The sequence below is a fragment of the Sparus aurata genome, chromosome 7, assembly GCF_900880675.1.
Source record: "Sparus aurata chromosome 7, fSpaAur1.1, whole genome shotgun sequence".
In the NCBI taxonomy this organism is placed as follows: domain Eukaryota; kingdom Metazoa; phylum Chordata; class Actinopteri; order Spariformes; family Sparidae; genus Sparus; species Sparus aurata.
The window spans coordinates 32926982-32948832 of record NC_044193.1 but is presented as its reverse complement, the minus strand read 5'-3'; the positions used below and the strand labels follow the sequence as shown (position 1 = coordinate 32948832).

The 21851-nt window shown below is 39.4% G+C and overlaps 1 protein-coding gene across 9 annotated transcripts in view; it reads left to right on the top strand.

Annotated features, from left to right (window-relative positions):
- The window catches only part of plch2a (phospholipase C, eta 2a), a 203539-nt gene that overhangs the window by 116519 nt on the left and 65169 nt on the right, over positions 1-21851 (top strand). For 4 of the 9 annotated variants that reach the window (XM_030422802.1, XM_030422803.1, XM_030422804.1 and 1 more), the window contains exons 1-3: positions 1106-1844; positions 12363-12509; positions 21031-21274. In XM_030422802.1, coding sequence (XP_030278662.1) covers positions 1583-1844; positions 12363-12509; positions 21031-21274 — 653 coding nt within the window. In that variant the 5' untranslated portion in view covers positions 1106-1582. Of the gene's footprint in view, positions 1-1105; positions 1845-8878; positions 8886-10431; positions 10434-12362; positions 12510-21030; positions 21275-21851 lie in introns of those variants that run through there. The other 5 variants (XM_030422798.1, XM_030422796.1, XM_030422800.1 and 2 more) reach the window with 3 other exon arrangements.

Below are 21851 nucleotides of genomic sequence, written 5' to 3'. Positions count from 1 at the left end.
GACAGAGATTCCTTGTATTATATATAGATGATACTGTTTCAGTAGAGCAGAAATCTCACTGATTGTGATTGTGCATGTGTTTGACTTCGCCTTTCTTTTTAAATTTGAGTATTTCAGTGCCTCATCTCTCTTCTCTCTCTTTGAAACCTAAAACACAGACACACACGCAGTAGTAACATTTTTGAGTACTTGTAACAGTTGTAGCTTGTAGCAGTAACACTGCTGTTCCACTTATGAGCAAGGCTTTTCTGAAGCCTCATTGCTAGATTTTACCAGCTCTGTAAAACTAGTCTTAGTATCTAGCACCTGCTTGTCAAGCAGTCAGACTGGTCAGAGATCCAGGTCTAGAGGTGTGATGCTGCTCCAGGTGCTCAGACTGCTGCATTCCATTTTCAGGAGTAAGCCTGCTATCTGCCGCATTTTAATCTACAGTCCTACATTTTTTGGTCGCATTATTTTCAAGGTGGCATTGTGATGGAGGTTTAACCATGCAGGGTGAATTCTCATGGAAGTATCAAAGGCTTATGAAAACTGGCATAGTTTAATGTAGACACACATTAAATAAATGAGAACTGCTGTATTTGCTCATATGTATGATTAAAGATTTGTGGTTGCACTGAAAGAATAAATTGTAATTTTTTATTTATACTGATGAAAATGCAGAGCCTCAGTAAGGCAACCATACAGATGTAGTGAGTGCAGGGTAACTGATAAAAGGAGTGTTTCATGTTGAGCTCAGCTGGGACTGTGTTACGTCTGCACACATGTGGGAATATCAGAATTTAGTCTTTCCAGAGCCCCCAGAGGAAACACCTTCTGACCTACCTTTAACACCTTAATTGGTCCTGACACTTAAAAAGTAGCTAGATCTTTTTTCGGTGTCTAATATGGTTCCCACTCCTTCCTCTGTCTTTTTCTGTGGGTCATTGTGTTTCACTCCACATGCTTAGCAAATCTCCTAGACCAGGATTACTGCTTCCGAGGGATTTAGGATTTCTCCCCGCCCAACACATGTTGCACAGTTACTTGTGTGTTGTGCTTCCACGTTTTTTCTGCCTTCCATCGTTATAGCCGCAGTTTCTCTTTCATAAGAAGCCAGCCTTGCTCAGTGCTGCTGATGAATGGTAGCTGAGTGAAGGAATAAAGAAATGATGGCACAACATGAAGACAAATTGTAGCTTTGAAGAAATACTACTGCATCTTTTTGGTCTTTGAGATGGAAGAATATTGAAGAGATGGCGGTGCAATAAGCAGTTTTGCTGGGGAAATAACATCCCAAGATTATTGACCAACTGTTGATATCATTCGGATATTGAGAGAATTTTTTCTGTTTGCTCTTTTTCTTCGGATTCTACTTGAACCTTGGAAGGACTCTACCAGCAATTGATACCATTACTAATAGAGGTGGACTAACAGAGAATATAGAACATTACCCAAAAGGACCATTTACTCCAAACTACTTGAGGTAAATGTTGTGTACCTAATTTACCCAAAGCTGTATTTATCCTCAAATTACATTTTCACGGGAAAATCCCCTTTGATTTTAGATAGCAACTTCTATCTTCAGTCTAAGATATTCAAAATGAACACATCCAAGAAGAACAGCTTTTTCCACATCGGCCCAGTGTCTTCAGCCCTGATGCGTTCCACTACTGTGGCTGCCACCGGAGACATGCCTGGACCTCCAGCTAAAGGGGCTTTCTCAGAGGGAGATGAGGAGAAACAGAAGGAGTTCTCTCTGTGTAAGAGCCAGCAGCTGGCCCCTGTGCCCGGTGTGCTGGAGGATTTCTTCTGGATAGGCAACAGCATTGTCGCTTTTTCCAAGTGGAGGCTTGGCTACATGGGTGAGTTTCGTCAAATACCTTGAGTACATTTAGCCTGGTTGGATATCAGGACATCAGCCTTTTGTATATGGAACCAGTGCAGATCAAAAGCTTTTTAGTTTTTTCACATTCCACAAACTAAATGTCTTTGTAGCACAAGAAGCATCATACAACAAAGTATTGAAGTACCTGCTTGCTTTTGTGGAGATTTGTTGCACTCAATTCAGCCTCAGAAAAACATAGAACCCTATCGCTAATCTAAAGCAGGATATCTATGAAACTTTGAAGATGTAAGGCTGTAGCTGGATAGCAATGAAGGCAACCACCTGTGTGCATCTGTTTAGCAATCCAGACTCTCATCTCAGAACTGACCAGTTCTGTTCTTTGTTTCCCCTCAGCATCCTCTCTGTTTCTTTCTATCTAAATTCTAAAGTATCTAAAAAGTACTTTTCCTATTGGGTCAGTCTTAATCCAGTTAACATAGTGTTGCTCCACAATGACTGTGTTGATGTGTTAATTGGCAACAGATGGTAGACTACTCCCGATAAGACTTGGGTCAACTAATCAGTCTGCTTGATGCACAGGTTTGTGTGCTGAGTTGTTGACGTGGAGTTGCTCAGTTTACACCTGTGTACAGTTACCCCGACAACCTTCTTTGTATAGACATGCAAAGATATTTAACTTTATCCTCAAAAACACCATAATTACAGCTCAAAGTTTAGAGCACTGAACTGTAAAAGAGAACTGGCCGGACTGTTACCCCTGTTGTTTTTAGTAAGACTCTAAATTATGTTGGCCATTGCAGGTCACAATATGGCTGACAACTTTCAAAAACATTTTTACCCTTTGGTAACACTTTTTAATAACCACCATTAATAAATGGTAAATTAATAGTTAATTAAACTTAAGTTGGTAGTTATTTAACTGTTAACAAACAATGAAAACCATTTATTTAGCAGTTGTAAAATACTATTTATATACTCTTCATAATGGCCATCCAAATATTGTGTGGCATTTCAAGTATCCAAGTATTGTAAACATCAGCTGCAGTTTTATGATTGCTTATTAAATGGTTTGTAAAGCATTTTATCTGTCAGCAGTTATGTAACTACTAACCAGTTGTATTATATATTACTTTTCCATTTATTCATGTTTTCTATTGGAAAGTGTCACCTTAACTTTATTTAGGAGTGCAGACTGATCTCCATGTTGTGTCCTGCACTCAGTATGGGCTCACTCAAGAGGTCATCATCTTGATTTAGACCATCTCAGCAGTACCTGTAGTGGGTGTTTAACCTTTACACTAACACCACGTAAGTCTTTGTTAGGTTTGTATATCAATGTCAGCAAAATGTCCATCTGCACTGTGTGTGTGTGTGTGTGTTTGTGTGTGTGTGTGCGCGCGCACACGTGTGTGTGTGTGTGTGTGTGTGTGTGTTTAACATATGGCACCCTCACAATCCCTTGGGGCTTAGCCTGGTGTTCTGACTGTGGCTGACTCAACCTGCTTGGCCCATATTGTGACTGTGGCAGCAGGATAGGAGCCATCCAGGTCAGTCTGCTACATCACTGAGGTGACACCTTCATATCATGTGTTTGGATGCTACCTTGCCTGTTGACTTGTTTCTGATCCATTCTTTAAGCTATTACCGACCACATGAGTTGTGGCCACTAGCAGGCCTGGTTGTATGTTTAATACTGTTAAACCTTCTCTAAATGTTCCTGCGGTATATGGTAATACCAGCAGCTGATTACACATCATATTTTATATTTTTTTTCCACGGGCTATTTGAAGACATCAATTAAACATTCAAACTATATTTCACTGTGCTGGTTTTGACCTGGGTTGTTTTAATGTGGTTACTTTTAGTTTTGCTCCAAGATGACTATTGACTTATATGCGTATTATAAATGATAAAAGATGTTTAAAAGCAATGATAAATATAATGACATGGACGGGACATGTACTGTGCCAGATATCTTGAGGGGCAACCAAACACTCAACCTGTTTAGCCACCACATACACAAGGTCTATATTGGGTGAAACCTTGTATTTATTTCTTCAGCTTGAAAAGTTTGCCCCAAAGCTGTCATGCTTGACAAACGCATGCATGTGCTTTAAAGCAGTAAGCCATGCCTTATTTTATACAAATGTATGAAACAACTCCTATTATGATGTCCTGGAAGCTTTTTGTTGGCTCAGTTGTTGCAGTACACAGACAATATATTTCCATATTGCTGACATTTTGTATTGTACAGTGAATGTAGGGATGTCCAATATGGGCATTTTTTTCACTGATTGGGATTGGCAATTTTGAACGTGGACCCAAGCCCGATTTTTATTTTATTTTTTTTAACCTCAGAGTACAATTTGTGGCAGAACGCAGATGTGCGTGTAATGTTACTCAAACTTGTGGATAAAATGTCTGCAGTGTGGAAATTGGTTAAATTAGAAAGCGAAAGCAGTCCAACGGCGACATATAACATCTGCAATACGACCGCCGCGCGGAGGGGGAACAGAAGTACTGCACTTATTACTAAACATTTGATACAGGACATAAAAAACAAAAACACTCAAAGTTATACAGCGGGTTCACTCAAGCAACGCAGGCAACCACACCGAAGCAACAAACACTCGCGGATACTCTCAATAGGAAAGAGAAATATCCTATCCGAGACAGCGACATGGCCAAAAATAGAAGATAACTGAATTCATTGCTCTGGATAACCAGCTCATCTCCTTGGTAGAGAAGCAGGATTTTCTTTGTCATCTGGAGTTTTTGAATCCCCAGTATGCCCTATCATCTCAGCATTACATCACATTGACTACTCTTTCGAGTTACAACGTGCCGGTATGCACACTAGTTTTGTACAGAAGAGCATGTAAAACAGGCAATCGAGGAGATGCAGAACGCGTGTGAGAAATAGACAAGTAACTGGTCCATGTCATTTTATGTGACAATGTAAGGAATGTGTAAAATAGCAATGGATGATATGGAGGTACCAAGCATGGGCTGCGTCTCGCACACCCTTCCACACTTCAGCTTGCTGTACATTAGGGTCTGCTGTCACAGCGCAATGGCAGGCTCATTTGCTAATGCAAGGCAGATGGTTGGCCAATGTTGCAATAGCGTATGCAGAATAAGAAAGAGACATATGAAAGTATATACTTTGTTTGAACAAAATAAAATAAAAATATTAAGGAAAAGCTTGGATGCAGGTACTTTTTTCTTAATGCAGCTGTATTATCCAGGAAAACATTAGTTAGGGCTAAGTATCGGATCAGGACTCGGTATCGGCATTTACTAAATATTAAAGGACTCGGAACGGGATCAGGGTAAGAAAAACCTGGTCGGGACATTCCTAATTCATTTGCAATAAGACTTTGGTGAAGCACTTTCACATCTCAATCACCCGGGTTTCTACCAGAAATCGTAACGTTGAAATCCCAGTTTGTGCTCATCGGGGAGGCTGTCATCAGACCAGCAAGAATGAGCACTCTTAAAAATAGTATTTTTTTGACAGGTTCTTTATTTGACAAATAACAGTATTTCTGCTTTAAAAAGTTCTGACATCATTTAAATAGCATCTTCAAGCACACAGTGTTCTTGTCTGACACACCCTTAAGGCATTATTATATACTGTTAGTTGGTTTGTCAGGACACAAAAACTGTTGAACTTATTTCCATGAAAATAGGATTGAGGATCTCGGCCCAGAATAGATGCCATTAACTTTCTGTACGGATCTCGGTAACAGTAAAAAAAAAAATACAAAAAAAATCTTTTTTTTTTATTTTTTATTTTTTGATCTCGGTAACAGTACAGATCCAGCAATTTCTCACTTTCTCATCATTGTGAGACGGGGCTTTTTTTCTTTTTTGTTTACTTTTTCATTAATTTTTATTGGGAATAATGCACATGGATACTGATGGAAATACCTGGCATATTTAGGTGCCTAGTATCTAAAAGGAGGCACAGAAGGGGACTGTTGGTGGAGGTATGCAGTCCACTTATTTGATATTATTGAAATAACATCAAATAGTTTTCACAGAACTTCACACATAGACATAAAAGACACAAGATTCTAAATGGAGGTTAATTAACCTTTTTATTGCTCTGTAGGTAATATAGAAAGAGTGTAATTCCTCCTAGAGTCTGAGCATCAGCTGTAGATACAAAGCCCTAAACCACTCAACTGTTGTTGAATTGATTCTGCCAGCCTTTATTATCCAAGCTTAATCAGCCTTCCATAGGCGATTTCTAACCTTTCCAATGGGCAGAAATGGGTCACATGCATTTCTTCCATAACTCGCTGCTTTATGGATGCTGATTTGTGTATTTTGTTTTATATGAACAGTCTCTGGTACTGACATGTGATTTCTTTTTTTTTTAAATACACTACAGTATTTTCTTTTTTTACATTGATGTCATTGGTTGGCAGATTGCCACCGAAAGCCTTTTGTGTCGGGTTTGACTTCAAAAGCAAAGAGGAAACACATTTTCTTTTTAGCTCACTGCCAGGAGAGTCTGAGCACAACTTGGCCTCCTTCACTGCCTCTTCATCCATGAGCAGATTCTGTTCAAGGCAACCACAAAATGGCATGTGTTCCATGCTGACCTAGTCTCTTTGGTTGCAGTTTGATTAGATTTGCCTCTCAGTGCACAGATGAAATTAAAAGTACGTGTGCAATGTGACAACAAAGCAAAAAGGGACGTGTAACTACCTGGCTGTTTCTCTTCAACTTTTCCCCATTCAGTGTACAGGACCCACTATCACAACATTCTAAGTGCTGTATCATAAGCAACTGTACTTTCATTTTCTTGAAGATGTTTCACCTCTCATCCAAGAGGGTTCTTCAGTTCAGAACGATATAGCACTTAGAATTAACATGACCTGGATGACTGAGAACCTTCATCAACAATATCACAACCGTTTCCTTTTAATGTCAGGAAAGCATCCACACATAATAGGTGACATCAGGGCACTGGATGCAGGCAGTAATGCCATCAGATGTAAATGTTGGCCAACAGACTGTGATGGCTATTAAAGAGAGTGCAGCTTGGCAGGAAGAGGAGGATGAGCCACTTAGATCAGTGTCGGGAGAAATATTTTTGCTGTGTGCCATCCTGATCTGGGAGCCTGCAGTCAGGATGCTCTCTTTCCAACCAAGCTTTGACAGTAGCTAATTTCATGGATTACTGCCCCCTCTCCAGCTGAGAGAGTTCAGATCCTTAGCTCTGTTACAGCCACTGGGCATCAGGGACTGCAGTCAGCCAGCAGCTATACGGAAATTACTCTTCCCCTAAAATCAATAAAAAGCTGCTGCGCAGCCATGTTGCATTTATGTTGCATGAGAACTCCGAGCTGTGAAATCACAAGGGTCAATTGGTGATTCTTAATATGTTACTTTTTTCTTCAACAGTACATGAAATATCACTCACTAATAGCATAGGTTATTTGTTTGATCAAATGTGTGTTGTGTACAAAATTCAGTAAGTAATTATGCCACACATATTCAATTTACAGTAATAAATGATGTTTTAGATTTGGTACATCAATATGAATTGCCCTACATGTCTAATTAGTGCTGGTTACATGTAGTGCTTGTTATTGTTTAAAATAACCAAATGATAGTGCACACACCATACCTGAAGTTCTTCTTCTTTGATCACTTATTGCAATATAAACACATTTTTAACAAAAATGTTTATTTTTCCTAAGCCTTAATTTTAGGGTTGGTAAGATGGGGAAATCAACAAGATGCACCTACATTTTTGGAGTATCCAGGTGAAAAAGTCCACCCCCTTCACCCAGGCCTCCCTCCAGAGCCCCTCAGGGATATGTGTTAGCAACTAGTTTGCTACATTCCACTAGCTTTCTTAGCTGTTTTAAATTAGTACTTAATCGCTGCCACAGCTGCTCTGATCTGTGGCTCATTTTACTGTTACCACATGTAAGAAAACAACTAGAATTATTATGATGCATGTTAATGAACATGGCTTTTGGTAGAACTCACTATTGTCAAACTAGCATATTAGTGTTTGGAAGTGTTGGCTGCACTTTTTCTCCCGTTCTTGTGCCACTTGCTTGCTAATAGCTGTAGCAATATAGTCTAGCCTTGTGGAAGAGTGTTCAGTAATTTCATACGAGCCGAATGAAATGTTTGGATTGGCTTATTAGAGGCCTGGATCAGCCATAGATACTGGATTTGTTATTCTTTTGGATTTTATCTGATTTTTTGATTGCTTTTGCTATCAAAACTAACGAAAAATACTACTAGTGTAACCAACCCTATTTTTAGCGTTATTTCATGTTTCAATTAAAGTTGTCCTAAGTCAAGTAGCTAGACAAGAACCTCGTCTGAATACAGTTATTTCTAAAACTGCAATGGTACGTGATGTTTAGATTTTGTCTCAGGGGCCAGCCCCAGTTACTGATGTTGACAACCCCTGTTTTAGTCAAATTCTGCACAAATAATTTGGTTCACAATGCATACTGTTGGATCAATAGGCACCCTTTGATAAGAGGGGATCTGCACTGTGGTGGCTGCATTATCAATTCTTCCAAAAAGCATGATTGTCTTGTCTGTGTGTGCTGGACTAGGCGAGTACTGGTAGAGAAAACAGTGCTGTTCACTGGTTCAGCCACTGTGTTTTCCAATTTATTCACTACATGAGTTTACATGTAAACATCAGACACTATTAGGACTATTGAAATCATTAGATAATCAAACCCTTACCAGAATTTTAGCACTCATCATTATCTACGCTGCAGTTGCATCAATTACTTATTTAGTCTTTATTTACCACGTTATATTTTTAATTTATTTGTGTGTGCTGTAGGCTGTGTTTCCTAATTTTTATATGCATAAAGCATTTGAATTGCTCTTTCTAATTTTCTCTACAAATAAACGTGCCTTGCCAGGCAAAACTTTAACTGTAGATGTGTGGTGATTTAGTTGTAATGCGGGGCTAACAGATGATCAGCAGAAAAAGGTGAGTCCATGGAGCCAATTCTTCAGGTGTGCAGCCTTCAAAGGTAGTAGCACAGCCTCAGAGCTTGTAAAGACAACTTGGCTTTCTTCTTTCAACAGAAAAAAGCTGTTTTGTCACGGATTGAGAAGCGACGATATTCACACCAGTGTCCTCTGGCATCCGGGTTGCCATGGTGATGACAATGATGGTGGTGACTAGTGTTGTCACGATACCAAAATTATGACTTTGGTACGATACCTGCCTAAAATATCTTGATACCGATACTGAAACGATACCACGGCGGAGAACTAGAACATCATCAAAAGTAATGGAATAAAATAGCAGATGACAGAATGTGGAACTTAAAATTATTTATTTCTTTTTATTAATTAAAACACTTCAAAAGTCAAAATAAAAATATATATTTAGTAAAAGCTGCTGAGCTATAGCTTCTGTATCCAAGAAGACAAGTGTCTTCTTGTTTTGTTCATTTGTCTTATTTGCTCTTAGAGATTATTAAATAACCTGATTTTCCATTAAAAGCTCAGTGCTTGTAGTAGAAAAAAATTAACAGCACATTAACTACAATTTTATTCAGCATAAAAATAATGAACATAAATGATAAAAATGCAATTCCTAAAATAAGATAATAATTTATCCATCCCACAAAGAGGAAATTTGCAATTTGCATTTCATGTTGATAAAGTTCAAATCCTGGATTATTAGCCTGCAAACTACATTAGTGCACTAAAGTACAACAAAATGACCCAGACTTAGTGGAGGTCTGTGCTAATCAGACCATTTTCTAATTATATAAACTAAATATTATAAATTATTGACAAAAATGTACATGATTATATTACTAGAACTGATTGACTTAAAATAGATCATTTATAAGTGGTGTTGTTGATCAGCATACTTGTGAACACCAGCGCATGTTATGTGTGGTATCACATCGGACTGTTAAACAGTTAGCTTTACCTCTGACTGGCTCGTGCAACTCTGATGGTGGAAAAAATTTCACTTGACTTCCATCCGGGGGATATTTATGTTATCTATCGCTAACCTGCAGCTCTTTGAACTCTTTGAACAAATCCACATGTCTGTCAGCTGAAAGTGGCATGAGTGCTCCTGCCGACCGTCCTAGGCTTGTTGAAAAAGCAGACGCACGGAGCGAAACATGGAAATATTTCGCTTACGTTGCCGACAGCAAGAGCAAGCCCACGGACACCACAAAGCCCGTCTGTAAATGAGGCTTTAAATCCGTAATGACCAAAGGAGCCAACACGTCTGTCTCGCTCTGTGACTGTCTGTCACTGTGAAACCACGCCCACTCAGTCTGCAGGCAGTGAGGAAGCCGAGAGAAGCTGCACACAGAGACACGCTGCCCCGCTGTCGCACAAAGTTCATAAAGTACCGATACTAATAAAACGTGAAAATGTATTGTTCTTAACGGCTGGGTACCGCGGTACCTTTCTAGTATCAGTTTACTGTGCAACACTAGTGGTGACACAGTGTTTGTTTATACCAAGACTTCATAGATGCTCTGATTTAGTCTGGTGAAAAAAAATCTTTAATAAACCAGTCTTATTTTGGCATACTGTTTATAATCAGCCTAACATTGTACTTCCAGCAGTGCACTCTGCTATCAAATTCCTTCTCAGGACCATATGTGCAGAGGTTAGGAGAACAGGACTGAACTACTTTAACAATTCCCTTGGGGTGGGCTCTCTGCAGTAAGACCAAAAATCTATGCTTAGTTAGAGCAATCCATCACTGCTGGTTTACATTATTTCCTTGCACAGTAGATATTTTGGATGTCTGTTGCATTCAGGTCAAAGGGGACAAAATGTGAATCTGTAATCTGAAACTGTCAAGATTTGATAACTGATGTTATCTGTGAATCGTGAATTTTGTTGCTTATCAACCTTTATCAAACATTAGTTGGCATGCACTCATTTTGTGTTGATAACCCAATAATGATCGATCTGTGAACCTAAAATTACTTGCAACTCTCACTTTGGTTATTAATACTGTGTGATGTAGTTTTATTGACTGTACTTGAAACTGTTGTTACATTGGTCCATATGCAGAGATGAAAGCAGAGTAAACATCACATTCAGTAGTCTGTATGTTTGTCATTACAACTTATTTTCTTCAGTTTTTAATGGCTCTTAGATGTATTAATTGCTTGAGATTCTGCCCTAATACCATGTTAGCTGTCCTCCTTACATCTCTCGCTGAGAACAATGTTTCTAAATTTCTCTGATTTTTGGACATCTTTGGACTGGACTGACCACAGTTATTCCAAGGTTTACAAAATTAATTTGTCATTTTACAACATGGGGTTGTACAACAAAATGTGAGCTGTGTCTTTATGCTGCACAAGAAAAACTACTATGCATTGATGAGTGTTGAGGATGAGTTCAGGAGAATCACAACCTGAGGGAAGAAGCTGTTCTGTAGTCTGGTGGTACAGCAGCAGATACTTCTGTATCTGTTGTCAGGTGGCAGCAGATACTTCTGTATGTGTTGTCAGATGGCAGCAGGGTGAACAGACTGTGTCTGGGTGGGTGTTGTCTTTTAGTATCTTTGGGCTCTGTGCAGACATCTCACTCCATTGATGTCACTGATGCTCTGTAGATGGTACCAGTGAAGTTCTGGTGGTTTAAATCGGTCCTGGGCCGTGATGAATCATGCCAGTTTGAGATGTTTCCAGTCAGGATGCTTTCTATTGCTTCACTGTAAAAGTTATAGTTTGTCAATTGATTTTTTTTCCCAAAAAAACAAAAAAGGTACATAATTTTTTTTCCCCCCAGACTTTATCTTAGACTGGGTGTCATTTGTTTATGCTGCTTTGTATGAAACACCATTAATTCAAAGTTTCCATTAAGAACTAGGCTTGAAGTTGAACCACTTTTCCGGTGAAACTGTTGAGCAGCAAATTTGTGCTGAATATTATTTCCGGCAGTGATCTGTTTACCTTATTCAAAAGTGGGAGCAGACTGAGTTGAGCTAATTTCCTGCCTGTTGTGGGGAATAGTTTGATAGGATGTGGCAGACAATTGATAATTGATAATGTGGTCACATAGGGTGTAACTGCAGCCCAGGGGCACACAATAGATGAAAAACAAATCATCAAGGTCACAAGGAGGTTTTGCTGTTCTTTCACTGCCACCATTCAGGATTTTCTCTTGCCTCATTAGAGTCAGTCTTATTTTGTCAGTGTTATTCACTCCTAGAAGGTGCAATGGTTCCAGGCCACAATACAAATCCTTATATCTTGCCAAGACTTCTGGTTGTATTGATTATTCCTGTTGTTGTTCTGTTTTAGTCTACAATGTAAAGTAGAGATCTTATTAAAGACTATTTGTGGAGAAATTGCCTCTTGCTGTCATCCACCTTCTCTCCTTTTCTCTTCCTCCCACAAGACAAGCAAATCCCTGTCATCACTGACAGGCATATCAGATGTGTTTCCTTTGCATTGCTGTGCGTCCATGGGAGTGAATTGATTGATAATAACTTTCCAACCTTCTTTATTCTTCTGTTTGGCTTCTCTTCCAGTGGAGAAATGTATGAGCTCCATGCAGATGGGGACCCAGATGGTGAAGCTCCGCGGTGGTTCCAAGGGTCTGGTGCGGTTCTTCTATCTGGATGAACACAAGTCCTGCATCCGCTGGAGGCCCTCGCGCAAGAATGAAAAGGCCAAGAGTGAGTGTCTCCTTCCTTCTTACAGTCACAAGGGAACAGTGTCTCAAAGCTTGCCCTAAGCTCAATTTGTGCCATGTAGTATGTGACAGGAATGGGCTCATTGATTGTTACCAGGCATATCGCATCAGTGTAATTTCACTCTGAATCTCCATATGTCATCCTTCTAAGAGTCTCAAACTAGTGGACCTTTAGTAATTCAATGTGCTAGAAAGACCATGATTACTGGACTAGTGCTTTTCATGTTAATGACCCTAAAAAATTAGTATACCAAATATCTTTATGAAGTCTAATGACTTGGTTAAAGGCAAGAAATCAAAATATTTTAGACACTGCTTTACAGTGGAAAAATACATCCATAACATGCACATAATAGTTACTGCTGCTATTAGAGGATGCTGAGGTGGGACATTATGAGTGGGACACTGTCCAAGACTGAGACTCAGGTTCCACCACATTTTTTTTGTATTTTGCTAACATGATGGTCCAGTGTCTACCTCCCAGCTGTCCTGTTCATTTGTTTACATGCTACAGGCTTTAAGCTTCCCCTTATACACTCCCTCAGGGCTGGAAGTGTTTTTGTCAATTAAAAGTGGACATTTATTTTCACTGCACAGTAGCTACAACAAGCAAGCAAAAGCATTTCCTGCAGTGTTACAGATTAAAAGAAGTCAAAAGTGACCTATTAGCAGTAGCTTCCAGTAAGGCTTTGCATCTCATGGGGGCTTAGGGGCTCAGTTTCCTGTTGCTCTCCCTCCTTTGTAGCCCGGGATTTAATAAGCTTCTTAAATTGACTTAATTATGCATCAACTGTAATCTGCCCAAAGAGTGTTTTATTCCTTATCCCATGCCACTGAATGAAAATGACACACACACTGCATCGGCAGATCGGAGCAGGCAGAGCTTTGATTTTAATTTATGTTGTTTCATATATGTTGGTCTAAAACTAAATCACAGAAGTTATCCTAAATCTTTAACCTTTTACAGTTGGATGAGTAAAACAGACAGAATCAGAGTGGGGGCAGTGCACATAGAGCATGACTTCATTTTTCCTAATCCACCCTCCACACACTTCTGATAGGCTGAATGTAACAGACTTTGTGATGCACTGTCTTCTCTTAACTGTACACCTGTAACAGTCATGCCTTCTATTTACTTTATAAATGCATATTGCTAGCTTTCAGTCACACTCCAACCCACACAGTCTCACCTTGTGTGTGTGTGTGTCCCTGCATCTGCTTATCTAATAACTTGATAGTAGAGTGCCCATACTTGATTTTTGGGGCTGATGCTGATAACAGGGTGAAAAAATCTGATAGCCATATATCAGCTGATATACACACATTGTTTGTAATTTATCAATTTAGGTTATCAAACACTTAACTGACAGAGGCATGGTATTTTACACTTTAACTTTAAACTTTATTGTCCTTTATTTATTTATTGAAGGACAATTTATTAATTATAAATCATCCCAAGCATCTTTCTGTGTATGTTCTGTAGGTATAAACCGCGACTTTCTTTTTCCGTCACTTTTCAAAAAGTTGCTTCAAATTAATTTGACAAAAAAGAAACACAGCTACTGTAGCCTGATGTGGCAGCAGATTCAGTGACACTCTGTGTGGTGTTCCAAAGCTGAGCACCCACTGCGTCAGACTGATTGACAGTAAACACTGCATGCTTCTGGTCTGCTCACACACTGAAAAAAGCAATCCAACTGGTTTAAGAATAGAATAACTAAACTAAATTGACCTCAGAATACAAGTGTTTTTTGATATGAAACAAAGTATATATTATATCCAAACATATTTCGTAACGCTATGAATAGATGAGTCAAATTCAGAAAGTATGGCTATCAAGAGAAAGGTATATCTGAATCATCTTCAAAAAGTGCCATGCTACGCAAGTATGAGAAGTATGAGATTTCATTTCAACATTTTTTTCCATCTACATTATTGTATATAAATTTGGTCAGAATGTTTGTTTCATTAAGTCTGTTTTGCCTTTTCAGTGTCTTGTTGTGATCATGGATAGAAATAATTCATATATTTGTTCCAGTTTTGTAAACTAAAGTTTCATTACTGAAAGCAAAACCAAGCAAAATCTGCAATCTAAGAACGCTCCCATATGAAAGAAAAATTGAAATATAACTATTAAATTGCAATAAAGTTTGGTTCAGACATTCATGCTCCCTTCATGATAAATTTCAATTACTTTAATGATTTTTTATGGTCAGCACCAATTGTTTTAACATATCAGTTTTTCCAATACTTTGGTTTCTGACCAAATTCCTGTGAAAGTAATGACAGTCCCATCAGCCTCAGCTGTGTTTGTGTTTAGTGCCAGCTTGCAGATGTTAGCTTTTGTTACTAACATGCCAAACTAACATGGTGAACATGGTTAACATTATACCTGTAAGATATTGGTACAGTATCTTTTCATTGTTAGCATATTAGTATGCTGACATTAGCATTTAGCTCAAAGCATTGTTGTGCCGCAGTACAGCCTCATAGTGCATCTAGCATGGCTCTGGACTAGGCGCTTAACCTTGTTTTAGTCTTGTATGATGATATATATTTTCAGCTGACTATTGCTTAATACCAACACATCCCTATACCTGACTGACTGAACAGGTGGCTTGCCAATGACTCCCAAACAGGATACAGTGTATCAGAGTTCCCACAACAAAATGACAGGTGTACCAAACCTTTGTGGTATGCTCACAGTTTGGTTAGGATTAGGAAAAGGTTAGGCCTGCACGATATGAGGAAAATCTGCGATGTGCGATAACACTGTTCAACATTGCGATGACGATATAACTTGCGATAAATAAACAAATATTGAAGTTTGCATATTATTAACTATACAGTTAATGATGGCTAACATTTATCAGGCAGCCCTAGAAAAGGTCATGTTTTTGAGTAAGTATGCCACTTATTATTATTATTTTTTTTGTGGCATAGACACCTTTATTAGCAGTAGACAGAGAGGAAGCATGGGAGAGAGAGGGGGAGGTGACATGCAGCAAAGGACCTCCGGCCGGAATCGAACCGGAGTCGGCTGCGTTTTATGGCATGCGCTCTAACCACTCGGCCACCTGCGCGCCAAGTATGCCACTTATTTAACTTTAATTAAGCACGTACATATGTATAATATGTCATGTAACTTGCGTTATGTATGTGAAGTAGGTTAACCACATTATTAAAACGGATGAGGAGAATACACCATTATCTCTACTTGTGCTCTGAATGGGCTGAGTTTAAATCTAGAATGGGTGTTGCTTGAACCTGAAGTACATGGGACTAGCCAAAAGTTGTTAGTTTAAGGCTGAAGTTGACTTTGGTTTATCAGAAGTTGCTATATTTATTTTGTATTAGAGAAATGTTTACAGAACAACCTTGAGCATTCAAACTGGAGCTTTCAATAATCACAAGAGTAAGAGAGCAATTTATAGTTTTTAATTTTTTTTATAAACTTGAACTTTAACCCACTTGAACTTTTCCAGACCAACTTCCTCACTTTTGGACTTTGTCTCTATACCAAGGCACTTAAATTCCTCCTTTGGTGTCATGATAATTACTACAGACACTAGAGGTAGCCACTTAACCTTAAACATAAATAACGACCTAACTATTCATTGAACAGCACTTTGCCCCTACTGATCACTTATAGCACCAAGAAATCAACCTGTTTTCATCACATTTGGCTCAAAGCATTTTTTCTATCATTGTATGAAGAGTGCAACGTAAATAAAGTCATTCCAAAATTAAAGCTTGCAGTGTTCAGATCCTTAAGTAAAAGTGTAAAAAAAAGATAATTAATGATAATGATAACTAAATCAAAGTCCTGCTTTCACAGTACGTATTTTAAATACTAAAAGTAACAGTACTGCTTTTAATACAGTGTTGCTGTAGTTACATGGAGGTCACATCCTCTCTGTCTTCTCTGGGATTTGAGGTTGTAAGCACCCTGGGGGGAGTTTATTTTCTACAATTAAAAATGTTAGCAAGTTTGACAAGTTTTAGATCAGTTATTATGAAAAGTCATGAATTGAACTTTTCCAATGTTGGAAATGAAAGTCACAGAAATTCTGAACTCACAAGTTTAGCATCAGAAAAAAGTGGAAATTTTGACAGTGAAGCTCAGAAGCTCAAAAACCACCAATAGGAATCAGTCCCTGAGGAATGACCAACTCAGCAACTCATCAAATATTACGACAGTAGTAGTAGTGGTTATCCCTATCTATCACATAACAGGTGTATACTTTTGCATAATTTATAAAAGTGCTGCAGTCAGGAAAAGCACATGTACCCATACATGATCTCCAGCTGCAGGGTTTGTGAAGAAGAGTGACAGCCACCTGGGAGCACACACAATACAGCAGTAGCATGTTGAGTGTCATGGTGAGGTTATCTCTGACATCCAGGAGTGCATATATAAACAACTTTCACAAAACAACAGGCTCGGCACTGTAAAGCCTGGGGGAGTATTGGTTTGTGTAGTTGTGAGTGCACAGCTATACCACTGCATTATGAATGAGTTTGTATGTAAATAATTCTCTGGACATGTAGCAAGACAGAGAGATATGGAGCAGAGACAGATTTGTGTTGTGGTTGTCTCCTCTAGATATGGATGTTTTGGGGGGAATAAATGTTGTTCTGAACACTCACGGTGATCATGTGCTCTCTGTCATGGGGAAACCTAATGCATGACTTGAGGCAGTATCATCAGGTAAAATGTCAATACCACCTCATAAATGTTGCATCTTAATAAACAGAGCTCTCTGCACTGCTCATTGCCTTGAGTATCTTTATGCCCACAAAAATTCATGATCTTGTCAGAGGTGGAAATTCTCCAAGCCAGTAGGAAATAGTCAAAGAAAATTATGAAATGGGTTTGATAAGCAGAGTTTTGCTCTATTTTCATCTTTTGACAATGCAGGAAGCTCCCAACATGAAGATGTATATATGATGTATATATCTTCAGAGGCTTGGATTATGCCAGGCAAGCTGTATGGAGCTGTTTCATTAAATTGTTTCAGTTGTTCTATTCACATAATTATAATTATGGATAAAAAGACATAATCATGAGATAAAAAGTCATAATAATGAGATAGGAAGTGCATATGGGCTGCAGGAGCGTGCTGTCTTCAGAGGTGCCAGAGGGGTACTTTCTCACAACGGATTAAGTAGCAGCTCTTATTCTCTGAATTCTCTTAATTAACATGATACAGAAATGGATTGTGAGTACATTGAGGACCATTTTAAACGTGGCTTTAACACAGATGAAATACTTAATTTGCTTGCTGAGTCACATTGGATTCTACTAAGCAAACGCACCCTTGAAAGGATTTTAAGAAAGAAGCAGCTCTGGCGGAGAATGAATAAAACCGATGTGGCTGAGGTGTCAACCTTCATTTAACAGCAACTAGAATCATCTGGTCAGTGTCACGGTTACTGGTGGGTGCACCAAAAATGTTGGTTACATGGAATTGTGACTGACAGAGAAACAGTTTGAATATTGCTTCAGCTATTGGATGGTGAAGGTGTTGATCTGAGGTCAGGAGCTGTGGTATGTAACATTGATGGCTACGACAAGCTTAAGCCATTTGGAATTGCAATCAGTGGATGCATTGATGGTTTTTCCAGAAAGCTGATATGGCTTGAAGCTGATAAAACAAACAGTGACCCAAAGATCATCGGTGGTTACTTTATGGATGCTGTGATCAATGCTGATGGATGCCCTGTCAAACTCAGACTGGATTTAGAAACAGAAAAATGGCCATAAGGCTGGAGCCCTCCGGAACATATCTGGCAGATGTCGGAGCACAACACAGCAATTCAGCTGAATCTTGCACAGAGCAGACAGAAGGTCTAGCGCCGAAAAAAAATAATACAACATCCGGTTTACGTTTCAAAATAAAACATTCCGTGTTGACACCAGCACACAAATCTCAAAAAAAGAGACAAACACAAGCTCTTCTGCTAATCCTTCGGTCAGGAAATATGGGGCAGGACATATGACCATGCTTACATAGCCCTTGGGTTTACCGTGAACACGGTCGGAAATGAGGAAAGACCTGTTTGTGTTTTATGCCTAAAAACTCTGGCAGGACAGCATGAAACCATTTTGATAACCATGTGATTGTATGCAGAATGCTGCAACTCATACAGTGGTTTATACAGATAAATATTATCAAATTCGCAATAGTATTTCAATTCAGGGGGGGCATGACAAAAAATTATTGAGAACCACTGGGTTAAACCATTGTACTTGATTACTTACCCTAGTACCTAGAATGCCCAGGAGAAACAAATTGTCAAGTATGTAAGTACGTATCTGAGAGTCAGACATCCAGCAACTCTCCTTTTTCCTCAGATTTTGCACTGGGTCAGACTTAAAGCCGTTTCACACCGGTGTGTTCCGCATGTAAAGCATGCACACTGAGTCCGGTGCAAAATGTTCGCATTAATTTCGCACCAAACGAAAAAAAGTCGCAGTTCATTATCTGACAGGAGTGCTCAAGCTCTTATTCTAGCAATTGGCTGGGCCCTTGATCAAGCATTTGTGTGTTAATAACTCAAATGTCTGTATTTCCAGCTAGAAAAAGCGCATCTCTCTCCTCCCTCCATTGTTGTTTACGTTTGTGTCGCTGCGTGGTGTACACGTGAGTTTTCCCCATGCTGAAAACGTGATTGTCGCACGCGTGACATCACTCCCCGAGACGCAAGAAGTTGAGAATATCATTTAGAACAGCCCATGTGTTAAAAAAATATCGGGTTTAAATCGGGCTTGGGCTTATAATTACAGTTAATGTTTTGGGCCGGGCTCGGACACAGTGTGCACGGGCTCGGGTCGGGGCAGATCTAAGCTCTAGCTGGGATGCCAGAATGATTAAACCTTCGCTCATTTTATCAGATAAATCGTTTGCTTTGTATGATGTCACTTCCCATCTACAAAGCAAATGATTTCATTGGTCAAGCGTGTAATTTCGCAGACGGAATTCCGCAGACGACAAAGTGGTTCCGGATTTTTTTTTGTCGCACGAAAGTTCCGCCCTGATGTGCAAGCTCCCATTATAACCCATGAAATGCGAATAATCCACACGGAAATTCGCACTTGGTGTGAAACGGCTTTTATTCACAGGAAATAGCATCACTGTCAGTTTCACACAAGTTCAGGGATTTCAGAGAAGACCAGTTGCTCATACATGTGGCTGTTACCTGGAGTTGCCAGTCAGTTATGATAACTACCCAGATTGTTGACATGAAATGAACAAAGTATTAGAAGGCAAAGTGTGGGTGATGGACATTGTGTAAGGTACAATGATTTCAGCTAATAGAAACTGGACTGCCATCAGACATTCATGTTTAGGCTTTTTAAGATTTCCAGACTTTTGGAACTACTATAGTTACAATGGTTTAACCCAGTGGTTCTCAATCATTTTTTATTATTTTCTGTGTGAAAAGGCACAATTCCACTATCCTCTAATGCACCAACATGAAAAAATGTTTCATGTTCTGGAAAACTAGATGCATCAGTTTGGTCGACTGTGGTCTATAGAAGGGAAACGCTTTCACTGCTTGCATTTGTAATGTGTTACATTATCAAAACATGTGTTACATTATCCGTAGACTTTTTGACATACTGTAGGTGTTCACGGCACGTTGTACGTGTAGTGTTGTAAGACTCGCGTAGCCCTTTTCAGGAATAGGGCGGTGCGTGAGGTGTGTGTGCGTAAGGTGTGAGTGGGCGAGCAATAGTGAGGGAGCGTGCATGCTTGTGGACGGTGAATTTATACGAGAGGGAGGAAAACGAAGGAGGTAACAGTAGTCGCAACAGCAATTAATGTACAGTATTGGCTGCAGTTTTGTTGTGAAATAAAGGCGATGGCTTCTCAAGATACAGCAAAGCTCCCTAGTATTAACTAACCAACTAACAAAAGGGTGAAAGGGCTGCACCCTGAAGGTATAACATAAACTTAGGCCCTGGAGGAAATCATCTCCCCTGTGCTTCCCAACCAGGGTCCGGGGGCCGAGCAGGAATGTGTAACACTAAGATGTTTCCATAAGTTTTTTTTTTTTCAGTGGCAGAAACGGGCTTTCATATTCGTCAGTATAAGGCTCAGCAGATAATGACTCGACCTTCATTTTTGGATGAACTTATCTTCTATAAATGTTGCAGTATATCCCCATGTTATCAAAGTGTAATATTAAGTCTTAATGTTTAGGCAGCATCATACTGTCTTGATTGATTCTACAACAGTGTATTATATTTCATAACTTAATCAAATGTTTTGTTTTTCAAATCATAATCTGCGATGTAACTACTTATTGTGACTGTCATATAAATAAAGTGCATTAAAAAGAACGATTTGTTCCTCAAAAATGTAGTGCAATAAAAGTAGAAAATATCATGACATTAAAAAACTCACAAAAAACGAACTTACCTCCAAACTGTGTTGAAGTATATGTACTCTGCTATTTTCAGCCACTGACTTGCTGCCTTCTTGTTTGCTTCACAGTCTCTATCGACTCCATCCGGGAGGTGTGCGAGGGTAAGCAGTCTGAGATCTTCCAGCGCTACTCAGAGGGCAGCTTCAACCCCAACTGCTGCTTCAGTCTGTACTATGGAGAGCACATGGAGTCCCTGGACCTAGTGTCCAGCACTGGAGAGGAGGCGCGGACCTGGATCACAGGCCTCAAGTATCTAATGGCTGGCATCAGTGATGAGGACAGCCTGGCCAAGAGGCAGCGTACCCGAGACCAATATCCTTTACTTGCACTTGTTTGATTGGGCTGGTTATCTGAAGACTAGTAACAACAATTTGTAAAAAATGTCTATTATGTGATGTAGAGTTTTATCCTCAACATCAACACAGATCAGCCACAACACTTAAACCCCCGACAGACGAAGTGAATAACATTGGTCATCACTTGGGTCCTGGCATTAATCTGGATGCCTCTTGACACATACCACCCAAGCACCATTTCAGACTAAGTACACCCCCTCATTGCAGTTGCACCCCCCAGCAAGACAATTTGCCCTTCATACAACAAAATTTCAGAGTAATGTCCAAGGGAACATGACGAAGAGCTCAAGGCATCAACTTGAATTGAACATCCCCAGATCCCAAACTGATTAAGCATGGGATGTCAAGGAGTCCAGAAGTCTGATCCATGGGGGACCCACAGTTGATCAGACATGAGGGGGTGTACTTGGTCTGAAATGTGTTTTAGGTTGGTGATGTGTGTCAAGTGGCATCCTAAGAAATGCAAGAACTTAAAGTGTTACGCTGGACATTGCGTTGTAACAAGACAATCAATGTCACTCGTGATTGGTTTT